Source organism: Ornithorhynchus anatinus, chromosome 9, assembly GCF_004115215.2.
Source record: "Ornithorhynchus anatinus isolate Pmale09 chromosome 9, mOrnAna1.pri.v4, whole genome shotgun sequence".
NCBI classification, from domain to species: Eukaryota; Metazoa; Chordata; class Mammalia; order Monotremata; family Ornithorhynchidae; genus Ornithorhynchus; species Ornithorhynchus anatinus.
In genome coordinates this window covers 451,081-471,996 of record NC_041736.1, presented here as the reverse complement: position 1 = coordinate 471,996, position 20,916 = coordinate 451,081, and the positions used below count along the sequence as shown (strand labels likewise).

The 20,916-nt window shown below is 48.9% G+C and overlaps 1 protein-coding gene across 9 annotated transcripts in view; it reads right to left on the bottom strand.

Moving 5' to 3' along the window:
* Positions 1–20,916, bottom strand: part of R3HDM1 (R3H domain containing 1) — a 120,711-nt gene that overhangs the window by 20,814 nt on the left and 78,981 nt on the right. For 5 of the 9 annotated variants that reach the window (XM_029072555.1, XM_007669470.4, XM_007669472.4 and 2 more), the window contains 10 exons: positions 20,096–20,204; positions 19,903–19,998; positions 18,512–18,549; positions 18,379–18,429; positions 18,048–18,274; positions 15,674–15,928; positions 12,011–12,165; positions 7,817–7,918; positions 5,884–6,159; positions 4,342–4,465 (listed from right to left, as the gene is read on the bottom strand). In XM_029072555.1, coding sequence (XP_028928388.1) covers positions 4,342–4,465; positions 5,884–6,159; positions 7,817–7,918; positions 12,011–12,165; positions 15,674–15,928; positions 18,048–18,274; positions 18,379–18,429; positions 18,512–18,549; positions 19,903–19,998; positions 20,096–20,204 — 1,433 coding nt within the window. The remainder of the gene's footprint in view (positions 1–4,341; positions 4,466–5,883; positions 6,160–7,816; positions 7,919–12,010; positions 12,166–15,673; positions 15,929–18,047; positions 18,275–18,378; positions 18,430–18,511; positions 18,550–19,902; positions 19,999–20,095; positions 20,205–20,916) is intronic. The other 4 variants (XM_007669473.4, XM_007669475.4, XM_007669476.4 and 1 more) reach the window with 3 other exon arrangements.

Below are 20,916 nucleotides of genomic sequence, written 5' to 3'. Positions count from 1 at the left end.
TTGATGGAGAGCGAGCCAAGAATGAGGCACAGGGAGTAGACTGGCTTGGGAGAAGTGTGTGTGAACTGCACTGTAGCGGAAGGAGTGAGGATAAGCAGGGAGAGAGAGCTGATTGAGTGTCTTAAAGCCATTAGCGATAGTAATAAAATTGTAACAGTGACCATGAAAGTGACATAACTGCTCCATGAGGCAATTATTTTAGTAGGTTTGAATATGCTGTGGATGATTTTCTATCAGTATTAGCAGGTGTGATCCTCTATCAGGGAAGCTATTTCAGGCCACGGCTACAAAATGGAATCAGCCCATTAGTTCTGCACCACACTGTTCTGCTGAACGCTGCATTTCCCTCTCCCTGTCTTCTCTAGCGAGGAGAAGCTGAGCTAAAAATAAACTCTTCTCGGGAACCCTCGGGGGAGGGAAACCATCACAGTCGTCAATGTACGTCGTCCCAGTTTTCTCTACTCTCAGAATCCGTTGTGCCGGTCTTCCCGAGGGCCAGAAAAAAAGGGGGGGGGGGGGTTGAGGGGGAGGCGGAGGGAGGAAGAACCACTCACTGCTGCAGGGCAGTAGTCCTTTAAGGATTCGAGAGGAGCATCTTCGAACATATCCCGACTGCTGCCTTCTCTCAGAAATCCCTCCAGTCCTGCTGTTGCTCCGGAGAGATGACGCCTGAGATCAGTAATCCCGGCCGCTGCACCACTTTGGGAGGGGGAGAGAGTGGAGTGCGGCCTTCCTCTGGATCTGCGTCTCTTATTGCTCCTTCTTCCACTACGTTTCCTGCCCCCGTCCAAGGCCCCGCACTGGATCGTGGCAGTTCATTAAAGTGCCGGGTGGTTCTGCGAGAACAGCGGGGTTGCCTGCCATAGCCCAATTCTGAAGGGTGACTGGGCTGCACTTGCTCTCCTCAGACAGAAGCTTCGCTGGACAAGCTCTGGACTGAGCGGCCATCTTGGCAGCCAACTTGGCCTTCCGGGAAAAAGAAGCCAACCGGGCGAGCTGTCCCAGAGATCTGAAGCCACACTCAGTCCAGGGGGTGAGGGGAGAGCATGCTCTGAGCTTCGCGATAGGTGGAGTAAGGAGAGCATATTTAAGGCAGAAAAAGCACATGCCGATGACTCTGCCGACAGCATCAGAAAGCCCCAGAGGCGCCACAGGGAAAAGCAGCCAGGGAGCAACTGAAAAAGAGACCGGTTCACTGTGAGACTCGTAAACCCCTCAGACAGTGTCTCGGCCCCGAATCCAGCGGCTCAGGAACAAGGCCGATCGCCCCCCAGCCCATCATTATCGGGTGCACCGGGTCTTCGACCATCCCTTCCCTGCCTGCTGTGGGTCTCTAAGATCCGGTTGCTGGGAGGATCTCTCTCACACACACCCACACCCACCCGAAATCGAGTATTGACAGGGTAACAGTACACAAAGGGTTCCATTTGGTTCCCACAGAAAACGGTCATCCACTTGAGATGTAAACAAGGCTACAGAAGCGGCAGCAGCAGCTTCACTCCTGGAGTGACAGATGGCCAGTCAGTTGGTCAGCCCATGCTATTGAGGGGTCTTCGGTACTCTGAAGAGCACTGGGGAGTTTCAATGGAAGGAGAAGAAATATATACTTATGCAGAGGAGCTAGGAATATGCCGTAAAGAAAAATATCCAGAGAAAAACAAATGAATCTTACACCAATGGAGACTTTAGGGTGCTGTGTTTTAGGGAGTCTGGAACCTGGTGGAGTTAATCTAGATTGGGAGCATTTTGACAGTTTTGAAGACATGTCTGGCAAAGTGGGCAACCATCCTACTGGTCCTCCAAGCAGTCTGTTGCCACTGCTGGAACCAGAAGATTGTAAACTGGGGGTTCAGGTTCCGATGTTCTAAGGAAACAAAAAGCATCTGGAGGAGGGGGAGCTGAATTTTCAACGGCACAGAGGGAGAGACAGGGCCTTACGTGGGTTCAGTACAGCCTCAAGGTCCACAGGGCCTAAAGCCCTGGAACAGGGGCAGGGCAAGGCAGGGCAGGGCAGTATCACACCATAATGGGCTCAAAAGTTCCCCAGCCTCTCCTGTAGCCCTCCAAGTGGTCATGGTGCTGCCCATCTGGAAGTGAAATGACCCTATCTTACTCTCGGGGCAGCTGTGCATTACAGTCCTGGGACTGTCCAGCTCAAGGAGAGCACGTTTAGGGACGGAGTGGGAGGACATGGACTTTAAGAGGAGGGTGGCAGTGAGAAGGGGTTGGAATCCTGGGCTTTGGACCTCAGATTCCAATCTGAGTTTGATTTCTCAGGGTGTGTGTAGGCTTCTGAAGAGTTCAGAAAAACAGCTTCCCCATCCATTCTCCTGTACACCCCATCAAAATTTTGCTTTATGTGCAGGACCCTCTTTCATGACAAACTATCCCCTTAGCTATATTTCTTTGCTCAGAGCTACAGAGTTCTTGTCCCACTAGTGATTCAGTCACATAAATAGCTGGCAGCAGGAGACATTTTAAAACACTACCAAAGGGAAATCAAACAAACATCACCTGTGACCGGAAGGAATGACCAGTCTGGGATTTATTTACTCATTCACTGGTGTGTGGGAGGGTGGAGATACCAGACTTACCCACTCAACTAGGTGAAGCAATGAGAGAGATGTTCTCCACTTCCCAAAATGTGCCTCAGACTTGGAAAATTCAGTGTAACTTATTCTTTTAGGTGAAAAAGGAGATGACCCAGTTTTTGAACTGTATATTCTTCTGGAGACTGCAACCTCCCACAGAACAAACTGGTCTTGACTTGGTCTTGATCTGAGCATTCTTGAATGGGGCACTTCCCAAGAGGCAGAATTCAATGGCTGTATTGATTTTGTATTAAAACCCACATTTCCCTCAGGCTGGGGCCAGCTGAGCAGTTACAGTTCCCATGCCAAGAACCACCACGCTTCTTCAAACAGCCATGGTAACCAAGTGTGCGGGTGCCTCATCAGGGTGAGTCAAGCAGCAGGACAGGTGTGGGGGAACTCTTGGATGCCCTTGCTTGATTCCCTGGCTCTCCAGGATTGCTCATGAACTCTCACTAACCATCCATCCTGGGGCCTAAAATTGTGTCCATACAGGTAGAGAAGTGGCTCCTGGGGAATTCTGCTTGACTGACCTTTGGGCAATGAGAGAGGAGAAGAGGGGCCGCCCGCCAGATGGCCCAACATTCTGCCTGCTCCTGCTGCTCCCCGCGGGGTCCTGGGGTACTCCACTGAGGCCAAACCCCTCCCAACCCATACCACATCACCACTTTAGGCTGGACACCCACCGGCCTAACACCATGATGGCATTCGGCAGTCCCGCCCAGCCCCCGAACAGACAGCATTTCTCTGTGTAGATTCTTGACCTCCCAGTCTACTCCAGAGCCTTGGCACCAACCCTTCTCCCATCTCCTCATCAACATCACCACCACTTCTTGCCCGGGCTTTTCAAACTTTTAATCCCTGGCACCCCCGCTGGCCCCTATGAAGTGGCACCCGGGAGCGGTCGCCTGGCTCGCTTACTGAGTACGGCCCTATCAGCAACCAGGCAAGTTGGGCAGATTTTCCGCTCTTGGGTTTGGCTGCTCCTCGTTGAGCCTCGCTAGTTGACATTCTGAGCCAGGCAGGCGGTTCTCCGTCTGGGGCAGATGGGGTGGCCCTGCCAGGGTTACCCTGAAGTGTCCACTGAAATGTCAACTGATGCACCGTAGCAAGGAGCAGGTCACCCTGAAAGCGTGAAACCTCCACACACTCACAGTCAAACCAAGTTTGACAGGAGGCAGATCTAGGAGCCTGGCCCAAAGGCCTATGACACCAGGTGCCACTACACTGGGCACAGACACCACAAGGAACCACATCTGCTCTTCCCGCCACCTCAGGGAAAGCTCCCTAACTGCTTTGGCTTCTGCTCCCCATCGTCAGCCGGCCAGCTAAGCCAGCGGGATTCACAGAGCACTCTGTTGAGAGCTTGTCAAAGTAAAACCTGCCCGCAGAGGGCTTACAACCTAATTGGAGAGAGAAAGGCAAACAAATTATTTCTAGATACAGGTAACAAGTGGCAAGCATAGACAGAGCAGGGAGTAGCGGAGGTGTGTTCATCAGTGGGGAACCAAGAGGTCAGGTGCTGACAGCAGAGGGGCTTTTACATGCATCCAGGGCCCCTGGCACCGTCCAGCCTGGGCTGTGGATGTCCACCTTTCCTCCCGAGGTGGCAGCCAGTCACTGAACACACCATCTCTGAAGCTTTGGCCAAAGCGGACTGGGAGTGTCAAAGCGACTAAGATGAAAACCCACAGGAAAAGCAGCAGTAGTGCCCGGCAAGGAAATAGGAGAGAGCACACTCGCCACCCACCTGTCTGCTGGGCAGGCTGCGGCAGTGCTGGGCTCGGCTGGGCGTTGAAATGGACAGGAGCCACTGGGCGGTACTGCTGACGGGAGTGGGCATATTGGCCTGGACCACAATAACAGGCTGGCATCTGAGAAGATACATTTTAGGAAATTACCGTTCCAACGCTATTAGCACAGGAAGCAACTTCAGAAGCTCAGCGCCACAGCTATTTCAGCTTTCACACTTCCTTCCATTTAATCTGCTCTCTTCCTGTGCTTTTGAGGGGTAAGAAAAACAAGGCAAAACGAAACCCCACAAGACCCCAACCATTTGCCTGTTGTCACCAAGCAACCCACACTGTGCCCTGAGTTACATCTGGACTAAATTTCAAGAGGTTGGGTAGCTCACCAAAAATGAAGAGTGAAGACTCCGACAGACCAATTGCTAGGCAAGGGCACCAGGCTCTGAGTTGGTCAATAATTCCCTTCCAAGTGGAATAAGTGTCATTCCACAGGAATCCTTAATTTTTGGGAAGGTCTGGGAGGTGGATGAGACCAAGGACAGGGAAGGGGGGCGGGGGGCGGGGGGGGGGGGGGGGCTCTGGACTCCCACTGGCTGCACAACTCCCTCTCCCAGAGGCTGGATGGATTTCCGAGTCCCATGAATGTGGCTCTAGAAGGGGGAGTCAAACTCCGGAACCATGGACTCTCATTCAGAGAATGACCAATCTGCCCAGGGTTTGCCGAGGGACTGCTTTCTTCATAAAGATCCCTGGAGGCTAAGGCTCTACAACCTCCCTTAGTAACCTGCTCAGCATTCTCACACTGACTGTCAGGAAGCTCCCCTAAATCTCCCCTGCTTTCATCATAGCTCACTTTCTCGATGGACCTGGAGAACGATATGTCACTATCCTCTTGAAAAAGCCCACAGATTATTATACCTCTTCGTTGCTCTTCCCACTAGACTTCTCTCCAGGCTAAACACTCCTCATTCCTTTAGTCTTTCTTCGCAGGACCTGATTTCCCTGTATTTCATTTTTTTTGTCATTTTTCACTGGACTCTCCCCAGGGCCTCCAGATCCTATTTCAAGGGTGGTGACCAGAGCTGGACATGGCACTTAACAAGGGCCTGCTCAGGTCATGTCAAACTGGGGGACTACTGTCTGAATCCTGGTGGCCAATTCCAGCAACATGGTGGCTTTTGAATAATGGCGTTTCGCTGCTGACCTGTGCTCAGCTTCTGGCCACCTTCAATCCTCATTTCTCGACCCACAGCTCCCTCCCTAGGGCAGTCGGGATTTCTCCTATGCAGACTGCAGCTCCCCAGAACCAGACTGCACTTTGAGAGGAAGCTTGAAACAGAGTCTGCCCAGCTCATCCTGCCCAGTCCTTCCCTACCAAAGTGCACACCCTGGCCCCCTGGATGCAAATCATCCAGACCTCTCCTTGTGCAAACCCACCCACAGTCCGTTTGTTTTTTCAATTTCAGAAAGTCATACGACAGGCTGACTCAACCTTATAAGGAGCTACATCCCCAGAGCCTGGCCCCGCGACAATGAAACCTTACCTGCGGCAGGGGCTGCTGTGCATAACCCTGCTGCGGCTGCTGATGGAGTATCTGCTGGTTGACAGGGTGGCCGGAGGCAGAGTAGCCGGAGGGAGGAACGGGCTGCCCGGGGGCGGCTGGGGGCGGAGGCGGGGCTGCCATGATGTATCCAGATTGTTGCGGTGGTGGCTGTAGTACAACTGTAGACTGGAACATGGTAGCGTGAGGGTCAGAAGCTTCAGCGGATGGTTGGCGGGCAAGGCTCATGTGGCTAAACTGGGAACCCAGGTTGTCTTGCTAGAAAAAGACAACAGGGGAAATGGTCAGTGCTTGAAAAAGCTGCAGAATTCGCCAAGTAGTACTAGGTTGTTACTCCAATCCCTTATAGTTCTGTGATTGAGAAACTTCAGCACACCCAATGACAGGAACCACCCCTCCACCCAGCCTTGCCCGCCAGGGGAAGGACACAACTTAGCAATTCCCTTCGCTGGCTCTGGGCTATAGCAAATGAATACAAATGGAGAAGAGGAAAGAGTGCATCGTTTGAAATGAGAAACAAACTTTCCAAGTGTCCATCTGAGTAAGAACTAGAGTCAAGGCCTCGGGTTGGCTTGGATGCTGTGAGTTTTGTTTTTTGTTTTTTCCCTTCTCCAGTCTGGCCCTCATTTCCATCGTTTCCCAGAGAAAGAAAATTGGCCAGGCTCCTCCTCCTAATATGATCCTGTTCACCAGCTTGCTGGGAACCCACCAGACATTTCATGGTGGGATTAAATGTCACACCCTGCCTGGACATTCACATGTATCTCAGGTGCCATGGGGGAAGCAAGTCATTCTTTCTGCCGCACTCTTTTTTGTTTGTTTCTTTTTAATCCAACTCCTGGATGGGGTGTAAAAGACTGAAAACCCAAAAGGGCAGAGAATGAGGTGGGAGCCACTTGGGAATTATTCTCCCCCCGCTCACCTTTTTTTTTTAAATGTACTTGTTAAACACTTACTATGTGCCAGGTCCTGAACCAAGTGTTGGGGTACATTCAAAATAATCAGGTTGGCCAAAGTCCCTGCCTGACTTGGGGTTCACAGTTTAAGTTAGTGGGAGAGACTTTAATCCCCATTTTTCAGATAAGGCAACTGAGACATAGAGAAGTTTAGTGACTTGCCCAAAGTCAGAAATTAAACACTGCAATGGATGGAATCGCTGAACTCGACCCCCCCAAGTGGGAATGCATTTAATCAATCAACTGCATTTATTGAGCATTTACTGTGTGGAGAGCACTGTACTAAGTGCCTGACAATATAACAAATAACAGAGTTGGTGGACAGGTTTCCTGCCCAGAGTGGCTAGATTTAAGAGGGAGATTTTTTTTTCCCCCCACATCTGCTTGCTTCCAAAAAACCAACTGAGAAAGGAGTTAGGGCCAGGAAGAAGCAGGTAGGTTGGAAGAGGGAATGCCAAATTAAAGCAATGATCAGATCAGGCATCACTTTCTCTAGCCCCATAGAGCTCATCCAAACATATTTTTCCTTAGGGTCAGGGGGGGTTAGTAATTGGAGTCCCTCTCTGGAGGATGGTCTACAGCCTGGGGACACAAACTGATCTTCCCTTATGACCAGCAAAGGAGGGTTTGCGGAAGGAAGCAGAAAAGGAAACCCAGATGAAAGACGGTGATTTCTTTTTTGTCCAGGGGAGAGGAGGGAGGGAGGGAAAGGAGAGCAACTGAGAAGGTACTGATTCCTGCAAGCTGGGAAAAGAGCACACTGAATGAGGGTAGCCACATTTGAAACTCCAATCTGCCAAACGTTTCGTCGAGCAGCTGTACTTTCTAAGTAATTCCCAGCACCAATGACATGCCAACCCTGAAGGACTACCCGCTAAAGGGACACAGGAAGAACAGACAGCAGGTTCCCCGAACATTCACCCTCCCCCAGAAGAGGAGGGGAGTAGAAGATGCAGTACCACGGTGTATTGCTGGGGAGGTGAGACTGGCAGGAGCGGGGATGGATAAGAGACGGTAGAGTACTGAACAGGCTGGGAAGGAGACTGCAGAGGCCGAAGAGGCTGAAGAAGTAACAGGTTTACAAACAACGTTAATGCCAGAGTACAGTAGTAGCATCAAATGGAAAGTTGAAGTCTTTCACCATCATTGAACTAACTTTTTGGGGAAGTCAATACAACTCATGCAACAAACAAATAACAAGACATAATGAGGAAATGCAACACTATAAGAACTCCAGGAAAGGAAGAACAAAAACGAGTCCCAGTTTCAAGTCCCATTGATTGTAAAACTATAGGGATCCTTTGTGATGAAAAAGCATTTCCAAAACTCAAGTGTATAGGCTTAATGGAAACACCATTTAGCTGCTCTCATTATCTAACCATCACTTCTGGTTTAAGACATCAAAAGGAACAGTACTTACCAGCCACCCTGAATGGATTTTCACTTAGCTAGCTAGACAAAGACCTGCCAGGCCAGGGAGGACAGCGGTATGGCCCTCCCCTAGAAGCTCGCAAGGAGACAAGGAGGCAGCCAATTCCAGGGCCAACAGGCTGCAAGCCACGGATCACGTGAGAGCACATGTAGGCCCCTGCTCCCTCCAAAGGGGAACCTGATATCCCTTGTAGACAACGCAGGCCCCTCCCTTAGAAGACAGTGTGCTAGCAAAGTGGGGAAGCCAGGTCCAGTGGAGTTGCTGATGGTCCCAGCTTGGGAGTCCTGGTTCCAACGCGGCCCAGCCCCTCCCTCTGGCAAGCCACTTGGAATGTGAGAGCACCTAAGCAATGTCAGTGCATGTTGGGAAAAGACAAAAAGACATTTCTTCAGTGGTTCTCTTCCCCGCTTTCCCCAAGTAATCCTCCCTCCATGGAGTCTATGCAGTTGGGTCTGCACCCTTTCAGCACTTTGATACCCGCCTCACCCCCGGGCCCGCTGTACTTGTCTAAGACTCAGCTGTAATGTAATATACTGTAATGTAATACTATAATGTATTTTATTGCCAGCCTCCCTCTCTAGATCATAAGCTTCTCAAGGGAAGAGATGGGGTCTACTCTGCCCTCAAGAACCTTACAGTCTTGTACTCTCCCAAGTGTTTAATAGTGTCCTCTGCACACAGCAAGCACTCAATAAACACCACTGTTTGATTTATTGACTGATTTAACTGCTGTGAGAAATGCTCAGCTCAGCACCGTCTCCAGAACCCTCAACTCTAAAGGAGGGTGGGCAGCTCCCCTCATCTTCCCTGTCCTGGTGGGAATCTGTTAGCCCAAGACATCCCCCTGCTTTCCATTTCATGAACTCACACTGCTCCCTGCCCTCTTTATCAGGCCCTGAGGTACTGGTGGGAAAAAGAGTTGCTAAGCAGCATGGCCTAGTGGAAAAAGCACAGACCTGGGAGTTAGAGGACCTGGGTTCTAATCCCAGCTCTGCCAACTGCTTCTTGTGTGACCTGGGGCAAGTTGCTTAACTTTTCTGTGACTCAGTTACTTACCTGTAAAATGGAGATTATAACCTCCTCCTTCCAACTCAGACCGTGAGCCCCACATGGGACAGGGACAGTTGCTGACCTGATTATCTTGCATCTACCCCTGTGCTTAGAACAGTGTTAGACACATAGTAAGCACTTAAATACCACTCTTAAAAGACAAAACACAACAAAGCAAAAAAAACACCCTTGGCCTAACCATCTCAGTGGCTAGGTTCTCAGGTCTTCCTCCCTGTCCTAGATCCCTGCCCTTCCTGCTTGAGGACCGTGTCCCAGGCCCCACATTGTCTTTCAAAGCACGGTATGAATTAAGATCCTTCAGCTTGACAGAAGGACAAGCTCCCATTCAACCGTTTCCAGAGGAAGAGCCTTTAATAAAGAAACAACCCCACCAGAGTAATGACGACTGGGCCCAAAAACATTCTCAATAAAATAAGGAACAAGAGAAAACAAGATAGAGAGTACAAAGGCACAACCATGATTACAAAGACCATGTACAAAAACAAAATTGAAAATTTCCCTCCCAAATTCGCGGGGTGGGCTCTCGGGTCCAATCAATGAGACCTGGACGCCAGTCCCACAGCTGCTGTCAAAGTCATCTCACTTGCTACTGGCTGAACCCAAAAATCTCTTGGAAGGAGCCACAGTAGGGCCAACCGATAGCTTTTTAACATTCCGCTGGGGTTCAGACATGCTCACCGACATTAAGTCAGACTACCGCTTAGATGGAAGGACATGGGAAGGGGGAGAGGAGGGCAGGGAGGAGGGGAAGAGAAGGAAAACAGAAAAAGAAAATGAGAGTGTGGGGAGGGGAGTGGAGAGAGAGACAGATAGAGACAGAGAGAGAGCAAGCATGCTAGAGAGCCAGTTGCAGAGACAGTGACAGACACAGCCAATTTTTCCAGAATATCCGATGAGTATGGGACATTCTGGAGGTGTGGGAGTTTATCCAAATCCATTTAGAAAGCCTACAGGTACATAGGCACACTTCATTATCCTGACTTACTCTGACATGTTAGCCTGATCCACAGAGTTCTAAAAACACTATCACACTAAAGACCCTCTATGGCCTGAGGAGGATTTGGGATTAAGTCTGTTCCGTCCCTGACTGTGGGAGTCCTAACTCTTTGGGCCATCACAAACTAAAGCTGAGAGCAAACTGTGAAGCTCCACTAAGGCTCAAAGAGCTTCAAAGTCTCATCTTGGCCCAAAGGTAGGGAATGGCAGGAGCTTGACACACAAAGCCCTAGGCTCAATGGGCCACTCTGCTCCGGTCTTATGCTTGAGCTAAGCCGAGAGTCTCCAAGCTCGAGACCAGGGGAGTCTGCGGCTCTGTGCCACCAGGGCATCTCCCCGAACACAGTGCTGCACCTTTCAGCCATTTGGGTTATTCGGTTTGGGGGCAATCACTCCTGGGGCCCATTGGCAGTCTGGATTCAGCACTCAAGACTGGCACGTTATTTGACCAATGGAACAGTTGGAAAATCCCGCATGAGTCAGGTTCAAGACAACTATCAGTGCCAACCGGGCCCAATGTTCTCGCTGCTACTGTGGCCCAAGAACCTCTGGAGAAATAGTGGACAGCTATCACCTTGGATCTCTCTCTTCATGACTACTGATGGTCTATCCAACATCCGCTTTTGCTTCTGTCCAATAATGGATGACCATGAATCCTGGCTACTGCTAATCTTTTAAGGTCCTCCCACTTTCCCCCTCCAATAATTTACTGTGAATGATCTGAAATACCTCTCACTCATGGAGGGTGGTAAACCCAGAGTGGGTAGAGGGGCAAGATAAGGATCCCAGCTGGACGACTTGGATACCCCAGAAGACAAGCCAAAGGAATTCCTGGCCTGCAGCAGGGCTGTTCCCAAGCGAGACACATACCAGCTCCTAGCACAGGAATGGCGACCCATCACTCTTGAAGGAGCAGAGTCTGTTGAACTGCCCTCAAGTTCCTGGTACCCCTGCCACGCGGGAGACTATTCTGGACCTCCCTGCTCAAATTCATGTCAGAGGAATGAGGAGGACTGAGAGCCCAAAGCCACACCCCATGCTTACTGGGGCCCTGTCCAATCTACAGCTGTTCCTTTCTCTTACTTCCTTTCTCTTCTGGGAGACGTGAAGTAGGAGTGAAATCTCCACAATTTCCCAGTGAATGTCCCCCAGTTGTGGTGGGGTGAGGGTAGGCGGTTCTGCTAGGGCCCCCTTCCAAAAAAGGGGACTGGTAGAGAGATTTATTTTATGACATCCTTCCCTAGGATCCCGTCCTCTGCACTCTGTCTGAAGACAGAAATTCACACCTGGAGACTCCCTCTCCCAAATGAGTTTCCTCAGAAGGAGGATAAGCCTGCTGTTCCTCCCTTTGGGCCCTATCCCTTCATTTGGGAATTTAGCTGGACTAAAACAAGACCAATCGGCCTCTCTCTCCTCCTCAGAGGAAGGAATGAAACAAACTCTGACCTCTAGACCCCGCCCCGATCCCAAGAGCCCTGAAAGCTCTCCCCAGCTCCAGACCTTCAAGGGGGATGGGGTGGCAGTCACAGAGGTGACCTGGCAGAGGCATACACCCTGCCCACTGCCCCCCGCCCCCACCGTAAATAAGGCTGCTGAGGTGACGGGGAAGGAAGAGGCCTGCAATTAACCCACTGTGGAAGGAGGGCATGAGCACCTGAGAGAGAACGTGATTCGCTGCTTGCTGGGGTTGGGGTGGTTGGGGAGGAGGCGGCTGCTGGGGAGGTCCAGGCACTTGGGTTCTAACAGGTTGCTGAGTCCCAGGCGGGTTGTACACAACTGGACTTCCATCTGGGTTTATGAAGGGCTGGCCTGATGGAGAAAGAGAGAGAGAGAGAGAAAGAGAGAGAAAGAGAGAGAAAGAGAAAGAAAAAGAAAAAGAGAAAAGAAAGAGAAAGAGAAACGATGTCACTGGAATACCAAGTGGCTTTGAGTAAACGAAAAAATCAAGTTACCATATAATTCCCAGCTTCTTTCAGCACCTCGCACCGCACAGACATTATCCAAAATTATTTTCTACTTTGCTCTGTGGAAAAACAGGCCAACTTCAACAGCTTTGAGACCAGTTTCAGTTTCCATGTAAAGGGTGAAAAGTTACTGACTTGTATGCTGTTGTCGATTTTTCTTTCTTAGGGCATTATCAAAATGTGCTATAAAAATACATCCAAATGCGGTCCTCCCTCTCTTAGATGCCAATCAGACTGGCCTTACTCCCGTACTCCTTCAGTCAGAGGTCGGGACCCTTGGCAACAAAGATGATTCACACTGTGGATCCCCATAAGCTGTGCTGTTCCCAAGCCGCAATGGTAGAATCCAGAGGACTGGAAAGCCCTCATGAAAAAATGATCAAACAGAACATCAATCCCAGCTCTGGTTTCCAATTCTTTTTTCTGCTTCTGGTGATAGATTGTGCAGCTGTAAGGCACTGCAACCCAAGGGGAACACAGTAGGGTCTGTCATCTCTCCTTGACACGCACTTGGATTCGTACCCTTTGGGCATCGGATATTCACTCCACCCTCTGACCCACAGCAATTATGTTCGTCTCTGTAATTTATTTATATTAATGTTCATCTCCCCTTTGCTGTGGGGGGACGGGAGGGGATGGTGTTTACCAACTCTGTTGTATTTTACTTACCAAGGGCTTAGTGCAGCGCTCTGCACACAGTAAGCACTTAATAAATACCACTGATTGACTGATCACTAATCGATGCATAACCCTCCTAGGTGACTTTGTGCAGCTCCTGGGGACCTTGCTGCTATGTCAGAAAGCAAAGCAAGAGGGGAACCTGGCTCAGCTAAGATTAAAGGGGTCTGGATTTATGCCTCATTGGAAGGGAGAAGAAATGGGGGAGAGTGAAGCCTTAGTACAGTGCTCTGCACACAGTAAGCACTTAATAAATATCCCTGACAGGCTGCAAAGTCCCCAAAGGCCGGGACAAATTTCTACCTAAAAAAAAACACCCCAAAACTCTAATATTTCACCATCTACTGAGGCAACCCACTTGGAATGAGCCAGTGGAAGAAACATCTTCTGAAAGAACCACTCTCTTTAGCAACCAGCCGGCCACTTCACTGGACAAGAACGTCAGCCTGGGCTCTGGACCAGGGGCCACCAATAAACATGGTGACGTAGCTACCAGTGCAACCTGCAACAGCAACCAAGACTGTTCAAGGCCCCTTCTCTGGTCACGGAGCAACTCTTCTCCAGGCTAGGGTGCTGACTTTGGGAATGCCAAGAGAGGGCACTCAGTGGGAAGGCCGTGCCTACACACTCCCTTGGAGAAGGGGAACCTCAGGGGAGTGTTGACAGCCAAACTCTGCCTGCTTCGCTACTCCAGAGAGTCTCCGGCCCAATTAGTTGGCTAATTGGCTTCCTACTGCCTCCATTCTCCCCAACTTCCCAATCCTATCTCCATCTTCAATTTCCTAGAAAGAGTGAATTATTGAGAGGGAAGCTGGGGAGAGCACGCAGGGGGTTGGCCACATTTCCTTGAGGACTGCCGATGCCTGGGTGATGCCAGGCCGGGAGACTGGGCGTAAAGGGCATGCCGGTGTCATTATGGAACTGCAGGACCAGAGCCTCGGCTGCTGGCACTGTGCCCAAACCACAAGACAAGCGACTATTCCGAACCTGGTTAGGCTTCAGGGCTTTTGATCCCAGGAGCAACCCTCTGTGGCCGGGCCTCTCTTTGGAGGGCAGGACGTGGTTTATACTTCCGATATTTAGTCCTGACAGGGAGTTTCCTACCCTGATAAATAAAACACACTAGCTAACAAAGTTAACTGAATAAAAACCAAAAGCCACATGACAGAAGCCAAATCTGGGGAAAGCAGATTTTAGAGTACTTTTCGGTGAATATTTTATAAACACAAGAACATGGCGGGGGAGAATGCGTCCCAAAGGGGGTTGGTGGTGGGGTGGAGAAGAGCAAAGGAGTACCTCTGGGATGAAAAAAAAACCATATCCAATTCGATCCTGTTTCTGGAAAGCAGTATGGATGGCAACAAAATGGGGCTGTGAGAGGCGAAAATAAATATCCCTCAATGATTGGGACAATGAATGAAAATTCTCTCTCACTACCCCCAAATCATCTATTCGTTATAGGTTTTAAAAAAAGAACAATAAAGGCACTTTATGAAGCATAACGTGAAGCTACTTGGCTTATTCTTTCATGCTTTCTTGGGCTGTGAGCAGAGCTCTAGGTTTCCCAGTCCTCTACTCCCAAAGTACTTTTCCAACTCTGAGGGAGGTCGTGTACCTAGGCAATGAATTGTTCAAACACAAGGTCGTTTTTTTGGAGTGGTCTGAAGTTTGGTGTCTTCTGGGTTTCCTCTGACGTCACCCTCTCTGCTCTCTCACTCTGACCCCTGGGAGATCTTCGTCTCCACAGTAATCAAACTGACTAGAGTGAGCTCTCTTTCTCCCCGCCCCCCTTCTTCCTCTCTCCCCCATCCTTCCCCTCTTCCTCCTCAGTCAACTCACCTTGAATACTGTCTAAAAACACCAAGGTTTCCTATCTCTCACCCTCCAGATAAGCCAGACAATGAGATCTGCAACCAAGAAGCACTGAGAGGTTGTGTCGGAGTTAGTGCGTAACGTTTCCAAATATTGCTCTACCAGGATAGAGGTTATGGGTAGTTTTGGCCGGAGAGGTGGAAATGGGCTCATTTAGAATAAGAATTGGAGATGCAGGATTTGGTCTCCAGAATTTAATTTAATAATAATAATAATAAGTGGTGGAGGCGGGATTAGAACCCATGACCTCTGACTCCCAAGCCCGTGCTCTTTCTACTAAGCCACACTGCTTCGTAATAATAAGCTTCCTGAGGGATGGGATCATAGGTATGTACTCTATGGCACTCCACTAAGCACTTGTACAGTGCTCCACACAGAGAAAGCCCTCAACAAATACCACTAGTTGATTGAGCTACTGGGTCAGATTTGGGAGAATGGAGGGGTGGTGGAGCCTGCTCAAGTTCTGCCTCTCCCGAGGGCTGGAACAGAACCTGGGAGGAACTTCTCCACCTGGCATGGCAAGGAGACAGAAACCGCCGGGCTGCCACTGGTGAAATTGAATGACTGTTTCCCCGCATCCTCCACCCTTGCTCCCACCCTGCGGACGTGGGTATTGTTGCAACTTGATGGGAAAAAGGCTATTTCAACCTCTTAGCGCCAACACAAATGAGACAGTCACAAAAACGGAACATTTGCGAGGAAGGAGTCCAAACAGAGAAATGCATTCCCCCAAAGCCAGCCTCAACGGACAAATCCTCCAGAATGCAAAACCCAACCGACTCTCCGCGCGCCTGGTTACCCACCTGTTTGGGGGTTGATCAGCACACTGCCAGGCGGTATGCCTGCCGCTTCCAAGGGAAGCAAAAAGAAGCTAGGGCTAGGAGGGGCGCCGGGCCCGCTCCCCCCGCCATCCAGGCAAAGAGAACTACTAGAGCTGACGGCCGGATAGACGGCAGGGGGGCCACGAGAAGGCTGGCTTAGAGCGGTCACTGGAAGAGGCTGCTGGGTGTGAGAGAGAGAGCCCGTGGATGACCCTACACTACTAGAAGACTCAGAACCTAGGAAAGGAGCAACGAGAAATTGATTTTTTACCTCAAGATAGAAACATCATGCTCATTTTCAAATGCAGACGATTTTTTTTTTAAAAAAAAGAACACCAAAGGCGCGTTACGAAGCAGAACATGCACTACTACGTGGGGACGCTGGCCGATTGGGGCTTCCCGCTGAATCCAACTCTTTCCTGGAGCAGATCTGTTGCAGTCAATACTTTGACACGCACACATAAACGCCGCCACATAGGTTTCATACAGCCAAAGCATGCAATTTCAAGCAATTTAGTGCCACCAGCCACCAAGCAGCCCAAAACACGTCTCCCATGTAGTCTCAAATTTTACCTTTTCTGGCAAATACCTAGGAACACACAGGTTATACACAAATGCCATTGGCCAACAGACAGGCACAATACACACAAGATCACAAGAAACCCCTCTATATGATCAAGGAAATACAGCAAGTCTAAGAATAAAGTGAAAAATACTGGAAACGACACTGCCACCACTGGACATCTTCCTAAGGCTCAACTTAAAAACTGCTCTTGCTTTTCCACTTCCATCTACCTTCCCTTATGGACTTGGCAACTGGGAACACCTGAAATGTGGAAAATTTAAATGGTATGCTAATCAATTGTTTCAATCTGTTCTCCTATGAAACTTTTTAGGGTGTGAAGCTGACTTGGGTTTCACCTCCATTCCCTCCCTCCTGACTGCCTTCCACCCAGCCCCACTCCAGAGGAGTGAATGAGCACTGAAATGACTCAACGGAGGAGGAGCAACAGAACCCCAAACCTGGCTACGAGAGTTTATTGAGAAAAAAAAAAATTCAGGCTAAAGCTTTTCTGAGGAACTAGCAGAAATGTAAAAGGCAGTGAAGCAAGAGAGGCCAATTCAGTTCCTGCTACTTCTTCTCCATTGCAAAACAGACGGGTCTTCCACAGGGTTCTTTTCCCCTTCTAGAGAGTCAAAACATCAGAAATGGTGGGTGTGCCAGAAAATGCTCTCCTCCAGGGACAACTAGAGCTACCTGACCCCTGAATGGGGAATGCTTGTGGCAGATTAGAAAGAAATGTAAAAATAGTTCCCTGGGAGTATAATAGAGGCCCGGCACCAAACAGCCAGGCCAAAGCCTCCTCAACACGCCCTATAACAAATCCCAAGTGACTTCAATCCCATTCCCCTCTCCTACAGAATGAAAAGGGAATCACAGAGATAGGGAGGAGGAGGACACCTGGTGCTCCCCAAGAAGGGCAGTTGGCCAGATTAACACTAGGCTTCTCCCAGACACACCTCATGTCCCCTTTCTTCCCACTAGACCTGCACCCCTTTCCTGATCTGCCAGAGCAGACACCTAGTTCAACCTAGCTAGACAACCCAGATATTACCAGAAGGCCCAACTCTCATGGTTAGTTTAGAATCAGAACAAAGGTCTACAGGGGACCGGGGGAGGGTTGTGAGACCCAACAACCATCAGATCTGAGATGGGTGGAGGTGAAATGAGAGAGAGAAACAGAGAGAGAGTGAGAGAGATCATTAGAGAGAAAACACATCAAAACAGTTCCAAAACAAAAATTCTCCCAGAATGAAGAAGCCATCGATATGCTGTAATCCTGCAGGGTCAATTATTTGGGACCAGTTATAAGTCCCTTAGAATCTCTTCAAAAGCATCTACTCCTGTTTTCTTAAAACAACTGCAAAGAAAAGTGAGATTGCCAAAATGCAAGAGCCATCAGCCGGAATTTCTTTAGAACTTTTTCAATATTAGCAATATGAATGATAACTATACCCTGATGCAGCTTAATTAATGGTAAATCCATGCAGGACAGTCCTACAACTGTCCTGCCCTCCCTCGGGGAAAAGACTGAACTTTCCTGAAGCAGTTACAACCCAGTGCATTCCTAAACCTTGTGCCCCAGAGAAGAAACTTTGATGAACACTCCTCAGGTCTTCTGCATGCTTAGGACCAGCTCCCAGGGGCCAGGAACACGGCTCACAATTGGGCACTTAGGGCGTCCCTTCAGGAGGCTCATTTCCCTGTTGGGGAGGAAAATTCGCAAGCCGGGGCTACGGGCAGCAAACCATAGCACTCGCTCCCTGGGAGATGGCACACTTTCGATTTGGGTACCTGTCTTGGACAGCCTGCCTACGCTTCTGCTGCTTCCTGAGCTGTCGCCTCTGGTCAGAACGGAAATCCCACTGAAGCTGCTGGCTTTGGTCACGGCTGGCTTCAAGTTGCGGAGGGAGCTGTCAGAGTCCGTGCTGCTCCAAGGCCGGAGCTCCGAGTCCCTTAGCTCGTTCTCAGTGCTGCTTTGGTGGCTGTTGGCTGATCTTCCCGATGCTTCTTTATTGACTCTGCAATCCAGAGATGGAACTTTAAAATAGACATCGCCAGAACCAAAGGAAGAACAGTGGTGGCAGAAACACATGGTCTCAACCACCCAAGGAGCATTCAGTACCTAAATATTTGGCGCCTCTGGTGGGTACTCTTAGCTTCCTCCTCTTGGATTCTGTTGGCATTTAAGGAGATGTTAAACGTAATATTGCTAGCAGAAGTTAGGGAGTAACCAAAACATGTCGAATTCTGTTTACCTTTTGTCAGTGAGATAGTTCTCCGGAGAACAGAGAGACTAGAAGGGAAAGGACAGAGATAAAAACTTTTTATCTTTTATTGAGTTTTTTGCCAGTTCCAGGACCGTGTCCATTGAAGAAGAAAAAAACAAAACAAAAAAAATCCCATCCAAATGTATCACAGAAATACTTGACAGGTTTTGTTGGTGGCTTCCAGGTAAAGGTAATATAGATTCCTAGAAAGGTCCTGCTACGAAGGAACAAAGAAATCCATAGATAACCTCCAAGGAGAAAGGACTAAGGAGGGTAGAAGACAGCACGTGCAAACTCACTTCTACCAGTGCAAACTCACTTCTACCCTACCCCATGACAGAAGGAATTCAGTCCATTCCTTATGATATTATTTTGATACAGTGCAATCCCAAGATCGCACAAACCAATCAGCCCAAGCATTTCATTTTTCTCACCAAAGGGATCAGGTTTTGAATTTCTCAGTTCTCCTGAGGTTTTTGCCTCACTTTTCAAGTTAAGATTTGTTCTTTTATGCTAAAGTTTAGACTGTAGCAGGATTCTTATTGAAAACTTTTCATGTAATCCGACAGATTTATATTCTCAGCCTGGGAAAGGATTGATAGGATTTCTTCATGTTTGGTTAAGCATATTTCAGCTTGAAAATAAAACATCAAAGTTAAGAACAACCAGTATTCTTTAATCATTTAGGTAAATGGGGAAACTAGATAGAAGAAGAGTGCTTCAAAGCATTTAAAATATTCTTGTAGTGGTGTTCACTACATCTCTCAAATGAAACACTTTCTGTTTCCAGGCTGAGTAGCTAAATTCAGTAGTCTGCTAACTAGTAGACAAAAGAAAAAAAAAGGAAAACAAAAGAGTTCGATGCCACAAACTATGAAGTCACCTTGCTAAGAGCTGCAGCATGATCTGAAGAAATCCTGTCCATATTTCTCTAATCCACTAGGTTGGAAGTTCTGTGTAGGGAAGGTTCACACGCACAAGGCGCTCAATAAAGACGGCTGACTGACACAGAATCTGTCTGAGCTTTCAAGTCTTGTCAAGCCTTTCCCATACAACTCAACACAACTGTTTATGTAGTACTCACACACAGATCCCACATAAGTACAGGCATCTAATTCCAAGAGGTCAGCTGTCCTGGGGAGGACTTAAATTTGAAATGAAACAGTGCCTTCCTAATCAGCTCATGCAATTAACCACATTTGACAATTAGCCTAAAAACAGTTGGGAGGTTGAGGGAGGGGAAGAGGGAAGAAAGGAGGGAGAGGAGGAGAGGGAGAGGGAAGTGGGGGAGAAGGGGAGGGAGGTCTCTGCTCTGAACTATTCACTCAGTCCCACGATCCAAGAGCAGCAGCAGAATGGTGACTGCACGGTATACATACATCTTGTGCAAATATTCGGTCTCTAGCTCTCTGGTACTCTTCTTCTCGTTCTTCTATGGATTTGCTTCTTCGGTCATCTTTTAATCGGATTCTCATCTAAATGAAAGTTGCAATTCAGTTCCTAACCTCACTGAGAAAATGTATACATTTACCAGTCCTGCATCTCTGAATCATTATAATCCCACCGAGTTACCTGGTTATCGTCTTTGTCTAAACTAGAGTTATCCCTTTTGAGGATGTACCGTTTCTGAAAGTCCTCACTTTTGTCATCTTTGATATGATCATTAAATTTCTGATCGGGTCTAAAAAACAAAGAAACAAACAAAAAGAAATCACCAAATGGAGTTAGGCTAAATGAAGGAGAAGAGAAACCTAGTAGAAGGAAAGACAAGAACAAAAATGAGAGAGAAGACATTAGCTCAAGCTTTACAAATGGAATACTTGAACCTTGGGAATGAAGAGCTGCATCTTACAGCTGAGACAGTATCACTGAAGAGTACAGAAGAAAATGATTGCTCCTGAGGTGATAATCAGGGCCCTGGGCAAAAGTCAACAGCCAACTGCAGCTGAGACTCAGCAGAATGGTTCTTCCTTCCCTGGGGCAACCAAGCTGCAGAGTTTTGAGCGGGTCCACACTACAGGCCGGGGACCACACGCTGGAACTCCCCGGCCCGCTCAAAACCGATGCCACTACCGCAAAACTACTTTAGTCCAACCATCGTGCTATGCAGAGGAGAAGGCATTCAGAGCCCTTCATTCAGGCCAACAGGTGGTGAGGTGCATCCCAAAGATGCAAGAATCAGGATGAGGACCTCACCCCTCCCCAAAATGAGATGGGCTATCCTAGGCTAGACCTTTTGCGCAATCGCCAAACAGTACCCAGATGAGTCGGAGTCTGCCAGTGATTCCACTGACTCCCTGAGGGAGGTGTGGGAATGCTTCTGGCCCACTGTGGCTGGGGGACTGTGTAATGTCTGCAGGGCACATACGCTACAGCCTGAAATCAACAGCCCC